This window comes from Urocitellus parryii, chromosome 3 (genome assembly GCF_045843805.1).
Source record: "Urocitellus parryii isolate mUroPar1 chromosome 3, mUroPar1.hap1, whole genome shotgun sequence".
NCBI lineage: Eukaryota > Metazoa > Chordata > Mammalia > Rodentia > Sciuridae > Urocitellus > Urocitellus parryii.
The window spans coordinates 150,586,020-150,599,486 of record NC_135533.1 but is presented as its reverse complement, the minus strand read 5'-3'; the positions used below and the strand labels follow the sequence as shown (position 1 = coordinate 150,599,486).

The 13,467-nt window shown below is 64.1% G+C and overlaps 1 protein-coding gene across 1 annotated transcript; it reads left to right on the top strand.

The window, feature by feature from the left end:
- Nucleotides 1-6,287: 6,287 nt before the first annotated feature.
- Nucleotides 6,288-12,208, top strand: Tmem119 (transmembrane protein 119). The gene is made up of 2 exons (XM_026409228.2): nt 6,288-6,353; nt 10,155-12,208. The coding sequence occupies exon 2, from the start codon at nt 10,169-10,171 to the stop codon at nt 11,006-11,008; it is 840 nt and encodes a 279-aa protein (XP_026265013.2). The 5' UTR covers nt 6,288-6,353; nt 10,155-10,168; the 3' UTR covers nt 11,009-12,208.
- Nucleotides 12,209-13,467: the final 1,259 nt, after the last annotated feature.

Genomic DNA, 13,467 nt, shown 5'->3' with positions numbered 1-13,467 from the left:
CTGGGCTCCTGGCTCCGCCTTCGTCCCCTGCGAAGTGGGGACAGGCGTTTCTCCCCGGGGGGCTGCAGTGACAGGGGCCTGCCGGGCTCCTGGGCTCCGGGTAGCGGCCACCCTGCGAGGGGTCCCTGCGGGAGGGGGGGGCGGCCACCGGGACACCGCGGAGCCTCCAGGTCCCCGCAGCCCGCCCCGCCCCGGGCTCCGTCTTTTGGCCTAAAATAGCTCACACATTCCGCGGCGGCTGCCCGCGCCCAGCGACGATTCAAACCAGATGTCCCCAGCTGTCGCCCCTCCCCCACCAGCCCCAGCATCGTCACGTCGTCGTCCTGGTCCTCGCAGAGGTCGGATCAGCCCGGGAGGTCGGGCCGCCACACGCACTGCCCAGGGCCAGGCGACCCCCGTGTGCCCACCCCCGCAGGACGGCCCCGGGCTCGGGGAGGGGGGTCCCAGCCACGTGTCCCTGCGGTTGGGGATCCTCCTGGCTGTGTTCTCTCAATGCTGGGCTCATTACGCCTCAGAGAAGTGCGTGTGGCTCTGACCCTCCGTTACAGACGAGGAGACTGAGGTCCAGAGTGGTCCACTCCCGAGGGCCACCCTGCAGAGTGCAAAGATCCCTCCCTGAAGCTCTTGGCTCACGGTGACCATTTACTTTCTTGCTCCCACCGCCCGTGGCCTGTGTCCACCTGTTGGTGGGGGCTGGGTCTTGGGGAAGACCCTCTCTGTGAGGCTGCTGCGGAGGCATTTCTGGGCCCAGGGGGGAAGAAGGCTGGCAGCTGTCAGGAGGAGGGGGCATGGGAACAGTGGTCAGCTGCCCCTCACTCATAGTCAAAGCCAGCACCCCCTCCAGATTCCTGCAGAGCCCTTCCACTTGGTGCCTGTGACCTCACATCTGTCTGCACCCCCCGGCTCACTCTGTTTCAGAGACACCAGTCCCTTGTCCATTCGGGGAAAATGCCAGGCCCTGCTTGCCCCAGGACCTTTGCACTGCTCTTGCTTGTCCTCTAGTCAACTTGCTGACTCGCTCTCTGCCTGCTTCTCAATCTGCCCCAAGGTCGCGCCTTGCCTGCTGCCCCATCCACCCTGCTCAGCACCAGCCACAGAACCACAGAGGTGCCATCCAGCAAACCCAGCCTCATCCTCAGCCTGGGAGAACTGAATCCGGGGCCTTGCACCTGGGGGGCAAATGCTCTGCCACTGTGCTACATCCCCTGTCCTGATTTTATTTTTGAAACAGAGTCTTTGCTAAATTACCCAGGCTGGCCTTGAACTTGAGATGCTCCTGCTTCAGCCTCCCGGAGGAGCGGGGATTAGAGGTGTGTGTCACAGTCCAGCCCTGCTAATTGACCTTATTTTTTGGGGGGAGGGGGGTACCAGGGATTGAACCCAGGGGCACTCAACCACTGAGCCCCATCCCCAGCCCTATTTTATATTTTATTTAGAGACAGGGTCTCCCTGAGTTGCTTAGGGCCTCGCTGTTGCTGAGGCTGGCTTTGAACTCGCCATCCTCCTGCCTCAGCCTCCTGAGCTGCTGGGATGACAGGCCTGTGCCACCGTGCCGTGTCTGGCTTAAGGGACCTTTTTCTTTTCTGACAGTCTCTCCTCTCACTAGAGCCAAGGGTCACAGGATGGGCGTCTCTATTTGGGCTGGGCTCTGCCTTGTCCCAGTGCCTGGAAAGCGTCTGGTCCCTGCTGAGCGCTGAGTGTTTGGAAAGTGAGAGAGGAGAGAGGGAGGGAGGGGAGGCCAGGGGAAGAAGGAGGCTGCGGGGAGGGTCACAGTGGGAAGCAGGGGACCTGCAAGATGGCTTCCTGAGAGTCTGGTAACTTGGGGCCCCTGGAGTGTAGCCCCGAGCGCTCCCCACTTCTCGCTCTGGGCCGGCCTCTCCCTGCTCAGAGGCCGCGGGGCCCTGGTTTCCAACCCTGTTCCTTTCAACAGCGGGGGAGGGAGGCCCGGGCTTGTGCGGGGGCAGAGGGAAACTGAGGCCAGGCCTGCAGTGTGGCCCCGGCTGTTTACAGTCTGGCTTCCCCTGGGGGCTCACACCGCCCTGGGGAAGGTGAATGTTTCCCAGGGAGAGTGCAGCCACCAGTCGACGCTGACACTCAGCCTGCGGGTGCGCCCCCAAGGCAGGAGGATGCAGGGCTCTTTTTAATTTTGTTTTTTAAACCTGGGCTTAACCACTCAGCCACACCCCTCGCCCTTTTATTGTCTTATTTTGGGACAGGGTCTTGGGTCTTGCGAAGTGGCTGAGGCTGGCCTCGAACTTGTGATCCTCCTGCCTCAGCCTCCGAATCTTGTAAACTTTTAATTGAGTCATAAACGAGGCGAAGGGCACAAGTCTGAAGTGAACAGCTCCGTTTCCCCCCACGTGTGCCTCCCCGGGTCACGACCCAGGTCTGGGCATCACGTGCTTCCAGTACCAGAAGGTTCCTTGGGCCCTCCCCAGCTGGTTCCCCAGGGGTCACTACTCCTCTGACTCCTGACCCCCTCGCTGAGCTGGGCCTTTGTTGGAGAACTTCGGGGACATCCCTCGCTCAGCGCTGTGGGACTCAGCCACGTGCCACCTTTCCACGGCGGGTCGTGGGCCACGCTGAGGACGTGGGGACCTCCATCAGTCCTCCTGCCGATGGCTGAGTGGGCTGTGTGGGGTCTGGGGCTATAGGGACTAAAGCCACGAGGGACAGGTCTGTTTGGGTGGGGACGCGTGCTTTCCCTTCTCTTGAGGAGGGAGTCAGCGGGGTCAGACGGGAAGGGTAGGGGTGACTTTATAAAAGCCACCAACCCGTTTTCCAAGTGACATCAGCGCGTGGAGGAGCCGCCTCTGACCCTTCCCCTTGTCGACTGGGAAACTGAGGCTCAGGTCACGTGGTGTGTGAGGGGCCGAGTCTGGAGCTAAGGTGAGGCCCCCAATTTACAGGTGAGAACCGGTCAGCGCCCAGTCTTCCTTCCCCAGAGGAGGTCTCCAGCGAAGCCCGTCCCTGCCCCAGGGCCTTTGCACATACTGCACCCTTGGCCTGGGAGCTCCTCATCCACCTTTGTACCCCTGCCTCCCCTTATCCCGCTGCTGTCCTGGTTCCTTTCCGGAGAGGCTGCTCCTGACCACAGTTGCAGAAATAGCTGCCCCTGCCCCTGCCCTCGTCCAAGCTGTCCTGTTTCACCCTCTTCTCCCCTGACGGCAGTTTGCAGTGTTGGGTGGTCCTCCCTGTGGGCTGGTTGACTTGTTCCCCTCTGTCCCCCCTGACAGCGGCCCCTGAGGCAGGGCCTGGTACCTTGTCCCCTCATTCTCCAGTGTCCATGCCGGAGATGGTGCAGAGCACGTGCCCAGGAAATATCCATCACGGGGACCCAGGGACAAGGCCATAGGCATCACCATATCCCAGTCCGTCCCGGCCTCCTGGCCTCCGTCCACCCCCCCACCCTGTGCCGTGGCCAGGTTGCCCGGCAGCCAGGGGTGGCACTTACTGAGCACCTACTGCACCCTGGGCCCAGGCGCCGGGGACGCTGGAAAGGCCTGGTTCTGTCCTGAGAGGCTCCGTCTGGAGACACCGAGGCCACAAGAGGCCAGCCAGGTGCTCAGGCCTCAGGTGGGGAGCCCAGGGCTGCGGGGCATGTTGGGGGGCTGCCTGGCTCCCTCCCTGGGGCTCCTGAGGGCTTCCTGGAGGTGGTGCCAAGTGGGAGGCAGGCCACCCCAGGGTGTCCCTCTGAAGGCCAGGCCTGCGCTGTGACGGGGCCAGGCCTCTCCAGCCACATGAAAGGCTCCGGCTATTTTTGCTCAGAGGGCAGGTCGCGGTGGCCTTGGGCGCTGTGTAATTAGAGGTGGCCCTGGGCCCTCGGGGGGCGGAGCGGGGCTGTGGTGGGCCAGGCGGCCGCAGGCTCGGCTCGGGAGGGTCCTGGCAGGGTCCCAAGCCGGGGTGGGCGCTCCCAGCCAGGCTGCCTGCAGGCTTGGGCTGCTCCTCGCTGCACAGTGGGGACAGGGTGGGGTCCCACAGTGGCTCCTGGGCTGGGCAGAGGGCCTGGCCCTGTCCTAGGCCTCGAAATGACAGGTTGTAGGACATCGGTCCAGCCCGCTCCAGGCCACAGGCCGCCACGCCCCTGGGAGCCACGGTGGTGCGGACCCGGGAGTGACCAGGCCGGGCCCCCACGTGCCCCAGAACCAGGAACACGGACCGTGAGACTCGTGGGACTCCTGGGAGGCCCGAGGCACGGCTGGAATGACCCCTCTGTGTTCGCTGGGCAAAGCCACGTGGAAATCACAGGGCCATTCACTGTCATCAAGCTTTAACGGAGCCCCGATTGCATGGTGCTCCCCGCCAGTGTTGGGAGAGCGCACAAGGCCAGCAAGACTCCTGAAGAACCGTCCACGGACCTGGCTCAGGGACTGGAGCAGGACAGTGATCTTTAGGAGCTGCCCTGAAGGTGTGGCCTTCCATGCACCTCAGGCCCTTTGCATCTGCCGTCTTTCTGCTGGAAGCTCTCCTGCATCTTTGTGTTCCTAAATACCTCCTCTTCACCAAGGGCAGCTGGACGGTCACTTCCTTCTGGAGGCCCCCCGTGAGGCCTGAGTTCACACCAACCGCCTTGGCCAGGGCTCCCGGCCCTGAGCTACCCTCCCGACTCGAAGCCCAGTGTGCAATGAGAGATTCATCTGTTTGTTTAGGGGCTTGTCACAGGTCCCCCACCTGTGCTGTGAGCTCCCGGCTCGTCACTGTCTCCCAGGGCCTGACTGTAGGCTGGGTGCAGAGCAAGGGCTCAAGAAATATTTGTAGAATGAATGAAATTCAGAGTGTTTCTGGGTAGGAGCCTGAGGGCTGGCCGGCTGGTGGCGAGTGTCCAGCCTGACCCCACGTTCAGCTGCGACCCAGAGACGGGCAGGGACGTGGGTCGGCAGTTTGTGCAGCTGCCCACAGCTGGTGCTTGAGCCGGGTGGGGACATGGGGCTCCTTTCGACAGGGTTGCTGTTCTGTCCCCGAATTGTTGGGGGCGGGGTGTGCAATTTAACAGGAAGCATCTGTGTGTGCGTGTCTTTGTGTGCGTGTGTAAGTATGTGGGTGAGCATGTCCGTGTGAGCCATGTATGTGCGGACACGTGTATGGGTGCATGCATCTGTGTGCGCGTGTGTAAGTGCATGTGTGTGCGCGTGTGTAAGTGCATGTGTGTGTGCGTGTGAGTACATCTGCGTGTGCGTGTGTTGCTGGGTCTGATGGCCTTCTAACCAGGCAGAGGGAGGCAGGACAGGGCCTCTACTTGCATCTGGGAGCCAGCGTGCCCACCAGTGAGTGGCCTGTCCATAGGTGGACGGTCCCCAGGGACCGCCCTTCCAGGGTCTCCATTAGCTCAGATCTGCTTCTCGCAGGGAGGTCATCTGGGACAATGTCCCCATGGACCAGCCTCTCTGCCTGGGTCCCCAAGCACTTGGTCAGGCCTCTGTCCTCCTGCACAGCCCCTTCTGTTTTGTGAAACAATTCACGAGGCTGAGGCGGGAGGATCGTGTTCAAAGCCAGCCTCTGCCACATAGTGAGGCCCCAAGCAACTCAGCAAGACCATGTCTCAAAATAAAATACGAAAAGAAAGAAAAAAGAAAGAGAGAAAGCATTTCACGCAGGAAGATTCTCCTGTGATCAGCAGGTGGGGGTCTGGGTGCCGGGTCCCCCAGGGCTGGATTGTGTCGGATCCTCTGGACCCCGGGGCGCAGGGCCTGGCGCTCTGTGGTGGTGCGCTGAGCTGGGCCGGCGAGGGCGTGAATGGAGGCTGCCTGCAGGGGCTGCGAGCTCAGGTCAGCGGACGTCCTGGTCCAGGGCCCTGGTGACCATTTGAACTCATCGGGCCTCTCGCTCCCCTCCGTGAAGTGGGTCCAGGACTCCTGCTCAAGCTGCCCTCATTGGGGTGTTGTGAGGTCACCGTTTCCAGAAGATCAGGGTCAGAGGGAGCTCAGGGGCTCCCCTCCCAAGCCCTATGAGGGGGCAACTGAGGCCCCGGGAGAGGATGGGGCGGCCCTGAGCAGGTGGTGGGCCTGGCTCCCCCGTGGGGGCCTGGACGGGCCATCGGGGCCTCCCCCCCAGTCACAGCTGGGATCCGGGAGGGGGTCTGCTGGCTCCTGCCCTGGGCCCTGGGAGCTGGGGACAGCGGGACCCGCTCTCAGTTCCCGGGCAGTGCTGCCTGTCCATCCGTCTGTCTGTCAGTCCGTCCGTCGAGGAAGGCGCCAGAGGCCTCCCTGAGCCCGGGCGGGGTGGGCCGTGTGTGGCCCGCGGCGGCCCCGCCCCTCCCTGTCCCCACCCCAACCTCCTAATGAAACCAAGCTGCCCGCGGCCAGCCGGAGGCGGAGGCGACGCGGCGGCAGAGCGGAGCGCCAGGCCGCGGGACGGTGAGCGCGGGGCTGGCGTCCTGCGGGTCCTGGGTCGGCGGGTCCCCGTCAGCGGCCGGGTGGTGACCGGGCGCCTGTCCTACGGGGCGCATCTGGGCTCTGAGGTCGCGCGGGCGCCTGGCGGGTCGCAGGGATGGCCAGGGGACGGGCCTGGGGTGTCCCGGGGGGTGGCGACCAGGATCGGGGCAGTGGAGGTGGTGGGGACAGTCCTGCGGGGCCCAGCACGCATGCGGTGGCCCGGTGGCCCGGCCGGGAGCCCTGGGGACGCCCCTGAGCGTCTGGGTTGTGTCTGGGCTGCGTGGCCGCGTCCTGTGTCCCCGCTGCTGTGCCCCCAGGAACTCCTTTTCATTCCAGGGGTCCCCTCTGCGGGGTCCAGGTCCTTGTCCTCGGCTGGCCCCGGGCAGAAGGGACTCGGTGCTTCAGCCCGACCCTCCCCCCCAGGGCCACTAATTGAAGCCAGGTTTCCCAGGGCCGCCCCTCCCCCTGGACCACGGGAGTCTGGATGGGGGTGGGGTGGCAGCAGCCCCTCGCCTCAAGCCTCGGGGTCCCCAGGCCCAGGGCTGAGTCTGCAGCATCCGCACATCCGTGGCCGCGTGTGGATCCCCTCGTTGTTTTAAAACAGCTAAGTCTGGGTGAGAGGGTCCCCAAGTGGGGGACTGGACAGTCTTGTGGCACGCTCTTGCTGACACCTACTGAGTGACGGGCACTGCCAGGTCTTATGCAGAGGGTGGCCCTTATCCCCACTGCACACGGGTGGAAACTGCAGCCCAGAGAGGTGATCTGCCTGGCCCTGGGTCACACAGCTGGGCAGTGCCTCCTGGCTCTTCTGAGCTGCCTCTCTGTTCAGGGCTGCCCAGGTCTTGGCCCTGACTTGCTGCGCCACCCTGGGGAGATCACTGCTAGAGCCTGGGCCCAGGTTTCCTCTTAGCTGAAAGGAGAGGCGTTGGGCCTGACCCCAGCTCCTAACGGCTTGAGATTCTGAGCCCCCAACAAGCAGGACCCACGAGGGTAGGCCCAGGTTCCCAGGAGATGAGGGGCAGCTGGTGGGCAGAGGGGTCATTTCAAAGCCAGTTCTTCCATTCCACAGACCAGAAATCAAGGCCCAGAGAGGGCAGGGGACCCACCCAGGGTCACACAGCCGTCTCCTGCAGAGCTGCTGGCTTCACACTGCTGTCCCCTTTATTAGAGAGCTGGGAGAAGTGGAGGTGGACACTGAGAGCCAGGGATAGTTTTGTGGCCTCCCTCCTTGTCCTCTGCGCCTAGCTCCAAGGCCCCGGGGGTGGGGTGGGGGGGGAGCCAGCCTTTCCTCTGTCTGGCTGCTGCCTGTGTGCGCATGTGCGTGCGCGTGAATGTGCGTCTGTGTCTTTGGTTCTGCATTCCTCTGTGGCCACAGCTGAGGAACTCTCACTTAAGGGTGTTAAAAACAAAAGTTGGGTCTTTTCCTGCGTGGCAGAGACCCTGAGCAAATGCCCGCATCAGGAGAGGACAGTCCTGTGTAGGCAGGAGAAGAATTCCACCTTTCCTGGGTGAGCAGCCCTCCAGGGCCAGGTGCTGTAAGAGTGTTCTCTCAGCCTCCTGACAGCTCTGCGAGGCTCCACCCATTTACAGATGGGGAGAGCGAGGCCAGAGGCTGGACACCATGGAGCCAGATGGCCACCCCTGACCAGCAGGTTTCCCAGCTGATGTCCTCGGCCTCAGTTAGGGGCTGCCTGGGGATTTCCTGGGTGCTCAGCCACCCGTGGTCACAGCACCCTCTGCAGCGAGAAGCTTGGCACCTTTACAAGTCTCTCCTTTTAAAGGGGCTTGAGGGAGGTGGGAGGGACGGAGGGGGCTGGTAGGACGAAGACCCCCGCCCGAGCTCAGGGGCCTGGAGGGACCTCCGTTGGCCAGCGAGGAGGGCTCCTGGTGACCTGCTGAGCAGCTCCACTCCTCAGCCAGGTTGGGAAGTGACACTTCCAGGGTAGGTTCCCGGGGCAGAGCAGGTGTGCGGGGCGTGGGGGCTCCAGGGTGGGACAGAGGAGGGTCCAAATCCCAGCCCCAGCACTGTGTGACCCTGGGTGGGTCTCTGTGTCCTGGGGCAAGTCATTGTTCTGCTGGAACCCAGTGAAGTGGCTTCTGTAGGGTGGACTTGGGACCACCAGCTGTTTTACAGGGGTCCTGAGGTTGGGACGAGTTAGGTTAGAGTTTTTGCGGGAGGCCCCACTCCATCCCCGGCCCTGCAGGAAAAAAAAAAAGAGAGAGTGGTTTTGCTTTTTTTAATAACTGGAATTATTAGCATGAGCATTATTCATTGCATTATTATTTATGCCATCTGAGCTGGTTTGACCAGATTTGTGTCAGGGCCCTGGCCTGGGTATCCTTGGGTCCTCCAGCTGTGGATTCCACCAACCGCAGATGGAAAATATTAAAACAAAACAAAAAACCCCACAAACACCGACAGCGACTTAAAACAGTCCAGTCCACGTAGATGGCGTTCCCAGGGCTCAGGGGCCGTCCGTCATGGGGATTCTAGGGTGTGGGAGGAGGTGGGCCGCCCCGTGGAAGCCCTGTGTCCCCTCATGGAAGGGCCTTGGGTGCACTACGTGGTTTTGGTGTCTGTGGGGACAGCAGTCCTGGGACTAAGCCCCCGGGGATACTGGGGGACACCCAGCCTCCTCCCTACCCCATCTCCTAAATTCGCAGTCCCCTCGGGGCAGGCAGGGTCCCTTGCTTTTAACAATGGCTGATCTGGACATGTGACCTGCAGCCAGGCTGCACCCCACCAGCCCCGGGAGCTTGCTGTGGGGGCTCAGGTCCACCCCTCACCCTCTCTGGGCCTCTTTTTCCTAAGAGAGGCCCTCAGCTGGGATCTCGGCCCAGGGCTCCCGGGACCTGCGCTGCCCACTGGTGGGAAGGCCTGGGGTTTGCCTGGAGCCAGGCCCCGATCACAGGGGCTGGGAAGCGGCTCGGCATGAGGAAAGCATTAATCAGTCGGGCTGTCTGGCCGAGGGGTCTGGGGGTTCAGCGGGAGCAGCAGTGGGAGGGAGGCCCGCTCATCTGGTTCCCATCTAGTGGTGGCCGTGGGGCGGGCGGGGCTCCAGCTTTGTCTCAGGCCCCGGGGTCCCCCAGGGCCCTGCAGCCCTGCTGGAGCCTCTGGTGTGGGGCAGTGGGTGACCCAGCGTCCAGCCTCCTCAGAGCTCAGAGACCCAGAGGCTTCCAAACAGAACCTTCTAGAGAAGGAGGAGGAGCTGAGCCGGAGGGTGAGGAAGACTCTGGCTGAGCTGCCAGCATGAGGCTGCAGAGCCACCCTGCCCAGGGATGAGCCCCAGGGCACCCAGGTCCTGGGGGGCTCTAGGTGGCCCTGGGCAGGGGTGTCCCTCGGCCCACCCCATCACTTCTCCTGCACGCCTGGATCCAAACCCCAGGTTTTTTGAACAAATCAGATCCCTCTGGGCCTCAGTTTCCTCACCTGGGAAATGGGGATGACCACAAGTACCTCCCCCACTAGGACTCGGCAGGATCCCGTGAGAAGTTCCCTGGAAGTAACTTAGCAATAAGCACCCGGCATCTAGCCAGCCATGGAAGTGCAAGTTATTAATTCACCCACGTCGTTTGGTTGCCTTTATTGAGCACTTACTGTATACCAGACATGGTGCTAACCCTGAGAATGCTGCGGTCAAGAAGACTCAGCCCTGCCCCCAGAAGGGCGTATCCCTCATGTGATCAGCCAGGTCCCTGGTGCAGTGGGGTGCAGGCCCCGGGGAGGAAGGTGACTTGCCAGGAGTCGCGCCCTGACCCCTTTCCTTCCTCCTTCCCCTGCAGGTCCCAGGGCCAACATGGCCTCCTCAGTGGCCCCCAGCTTCCTCCTGTGTCTGCTGCTGCTCCTGAGGCCGGTGCCCGCGGTGACCCACTCCGTGTCCCTGGCGGCCGCCTTCCTGGAGGACGTGGCGGGCAGCGGGGAGGCCGAGGGCTCATCGGCCTCCTCCCCGAGCCTCCCTCCGCCCCAGGCCCCAGCCCCCAGCGCCACGTCGGCTGCGGGAGCCCGGCCCACAGCCCGCGGGGCCCGGCCGCCCCCGACCAGCCTCCTGGAGGGGCTCGCGGACTTCTTCCGGCAGCACGCCATGCTGCTGGCCGTGGTGGGCTCGCTGACCTTCCTGCTGCTCTTCATCGTCTGCGCGGCGCTCATCACCCGCCAGAAGCACCAGGCCACCGCCTACTACCCCTCGGCCTTCCCCAGGAAGAAGTACGTGGACCAGAGCGACCGCGCCGGCGGCCCCCGGGGCTTCAGCGAGCTCCCCGACAGGGCCCCCGACGGCCGGCCCCAGGACGCCCTGGACTCCTCCCAGCAGCTGCGGGCCGACATCCTGGCGGCCACCCAGAACCTCAAGTCCCCCGCCAGGGCGGCCCCGGGCAGCGGGGAGGGGGCCGGGCCGGGGGACAGCGAGCCCGGGGCGGAGGCCGGCAGCCTGCAGGTGGCCGCGGTGGCCCAGGAGGTCCCTGCAGAGAGGCCCCAGGCCCCCGCGGAGCCGCGCCCCGCCCAGGCCGAGGGGACCCTGGCCGCCAGCGAGGGCCCAGGGCAGCCCGAGGGGCCCGTCTCCCCCGCCCGGGAGGCCCCGGGGCCAGCAGGTCCCCCCGAAGGTCCCTGCGCCTGCAGCAGCGTCTCCCCCAGCGACTGAGTCTCCATGGAGGCTGGCCCTGGCCTCGGACCGAGGTCACTTCCGCGGGCATCAAAGGCCATCAGCCCCGACGTCCCCATCCCCTTCCTGGCCACCCCCAGTGCCGACCTGCAGGCCCTGCCCTGCGGGGGGGCGGGGTGCTGACCCCTAGTCCCCCAGGAGCCTCACCAGGTCCCAGGTGCCACCCCGGGCTCCACCCCAAAGCATAGTTCCTGGGGAACATGGAGGACGTCTGTGTCCAGTTAGGAGTCATGAGAACACAGCCCAGAGTTCAGCGCCTTGGGCTGGGACCAGGTCCCAGGTCCCAGGTCCCAGGTCCCCTACCAGGGAGCCACTGCTGCCTTCCTCCCAGGGTAGCAAAGAAGAGGCCACGGAGAAGCTTCCGGAGAGGCTGACGGGGAGCAGGAGGCACTGGGGCTGGGAAAGGGGTACCCACTGCCACTGAGTGGCAGAGGGGCCAGTTGGTGGCACCTCCTCAGCCCTGAGCATTTTTAGCGTCCCTGTGGTGACCCAGGTGGCCCTGGTGGCCCTGAGAACCAGGCAACTCCTGGGAGGGAGCCCTGCGTCCATCAGGACAGTGCCTTAAGTGAGCGTTTCCCAAACAGGGTTCCCTGGGGTACTCCTTGGAAAGGAGAGTTCAAGGTCAGACGTGTTGAGGAAACTCTACCCCGGTCCCCCAGCCCCACCTGAGGGTCCCCAGTGTGAGCCCCACAGCACACAGCTCCTACGGGGTTATTAAACTGGGTTTGGGGTTGGCCTTGACCTTGGCTTGGTTCCCACTTTTTTTAATAGCTACAGAGTCAAATCCTGTGGCACCCACCCTGGAAAGACTGTAATGTCCCCAAAGGTCCCCCCCTGCCGTCCCATTTCTAGTTGGTCCATGGTTGGGGACACAGGGTGTGGGGACTGAGGTCCTCTGAAGAGTTGCCACACAACCTCAGCTGGGGGGGGGTCTCTCCTGTGGCGCTGATGGGCTCTGGTCCCCGAGCCCCCCTGCCAGACCCCCAGGGTGGCCTGGAAACTGAGGACCGCGTCCTGGTCCCGACGCCCAGCCCGGAGCAGGGCCCACAGCCCCGCTCCCCGTGGCCTGGCAGCCTGTCCCTCAGCTCTCCCAGGGCCCTGCCAGGAGCCGGCTCTGTCCTGCCCGGGGCCCTGGGTCCCCTCCCTCGTCCCCGGCTCCAGCCTCTGCCTGGGGCCCCGGGTGCGAGGTGACGCACACCAGCTAATAAACCCTGATTCTGGCCTGAGTTGTGCTGGCTTTTTGGGGACCGGGTGACTCTGCCAGGCAGGGGCTGCTCACGGGCTGCGGGGAGTCGGGTGGGGACACGGTGGCAGGCACCCGGGGCTGGAGGCAGGTTGGGGTGAGAAAGAGGGAGAATGGGGTCCTCGGGTGGGGGGACTCATGTCCCCTGAAGCGGAGCCGGGGCTGGGCGCACCTAGGTACTGTGCCTTGCTCTGTCGTGGGGACAGTCACCCACCATTTCCCCAGGACCAGGGAGCAGTCCCGGGAGCCTTGTGCCCTGCAGGGGTTGAGCCCTGGAGCAGGTCTCGGGGACAGGGCCACCCTGGCCACGCCCTCTGCAGGCCCCTGGGCTGGACACAGCCTGGCCCTGCAGCTGGCCTCGGCCTCTGTGTCCTTACCACAGGCTCCTTCCGCCCTGGGATGGCAAGGTCCTTGGGGACTTGTGCCCCTGCCAGCTGGAATCCAGATGTGGCTGGTCCCCAGGGGGCAGGTCAGGGAGGCTGAACCCTGTGCCCCTACCCCCGCCCGCCCCCCCCCAGCCAGCAGGAGCGGCCTGGTTTGGGTTCTGTCACACACAGTGGCTTCTGTCTGTCCCTCCCTCCCTCCCAACCCAGCCCCAGCCGAGGTTAGGGTCCAGCCGCCTGTGCGTGACCCAAGTACCTGTGTGCTGTGTGGCTCCGGCCAAGTGGCTCAGCTTCTCTGAACCTTGGGGGCTCCCTCCTTGTCCCTGTGCTCCTGTGGCGGGGAGGGCATTGGCTTCCTTGTGACAGACAGAAGCCAATGTTGGAGTCTTGGCCCCCCCATCTCTGGGCTTTTCTGGCCACTGTCCCTCCTGTCCTCTGACCCCTCACCAACGCCCCTTCCACCTTGGTCTAGATGTCCCCTCCGGGCTTCCTTCCCTGACAGTCCCCAGCTCTCTTCCCCGTCCCTGGACTCTGATGACGTGGTCACCGTGACCAGGCTCTGTCGTGGGCCAGGTCCTGTTTTAAGCACTGGACGTCAGAACTCACCGAGTTCACAACTCTCGAGCTGCGGTCCTTATTCCCCCTCCAGATGGGGACACTGGGGCCCAGAGTGGGGCCGTCGGGTGCCCAGGTCTCACAGCCAGGACGCTGGCTGGCAGCCAAGGGCAGCGTCTGGGTTCACACTTGAGGGGGAGCGGCGGGCTCTGCTGCTGCTCGGTGCCCCTCTCACATCTGCAGGGTCACCCACGGGA

Excerpts from the sequence above, each read along its gene's own strand:
- Tmem119 (XM_026409228.2), top strand. The coding sequence starts at position 10,169 with ATGGCCTCCTCAGTGGCCCCCAGCTTCCTCCTGTGTCTGCTGCTGCTC.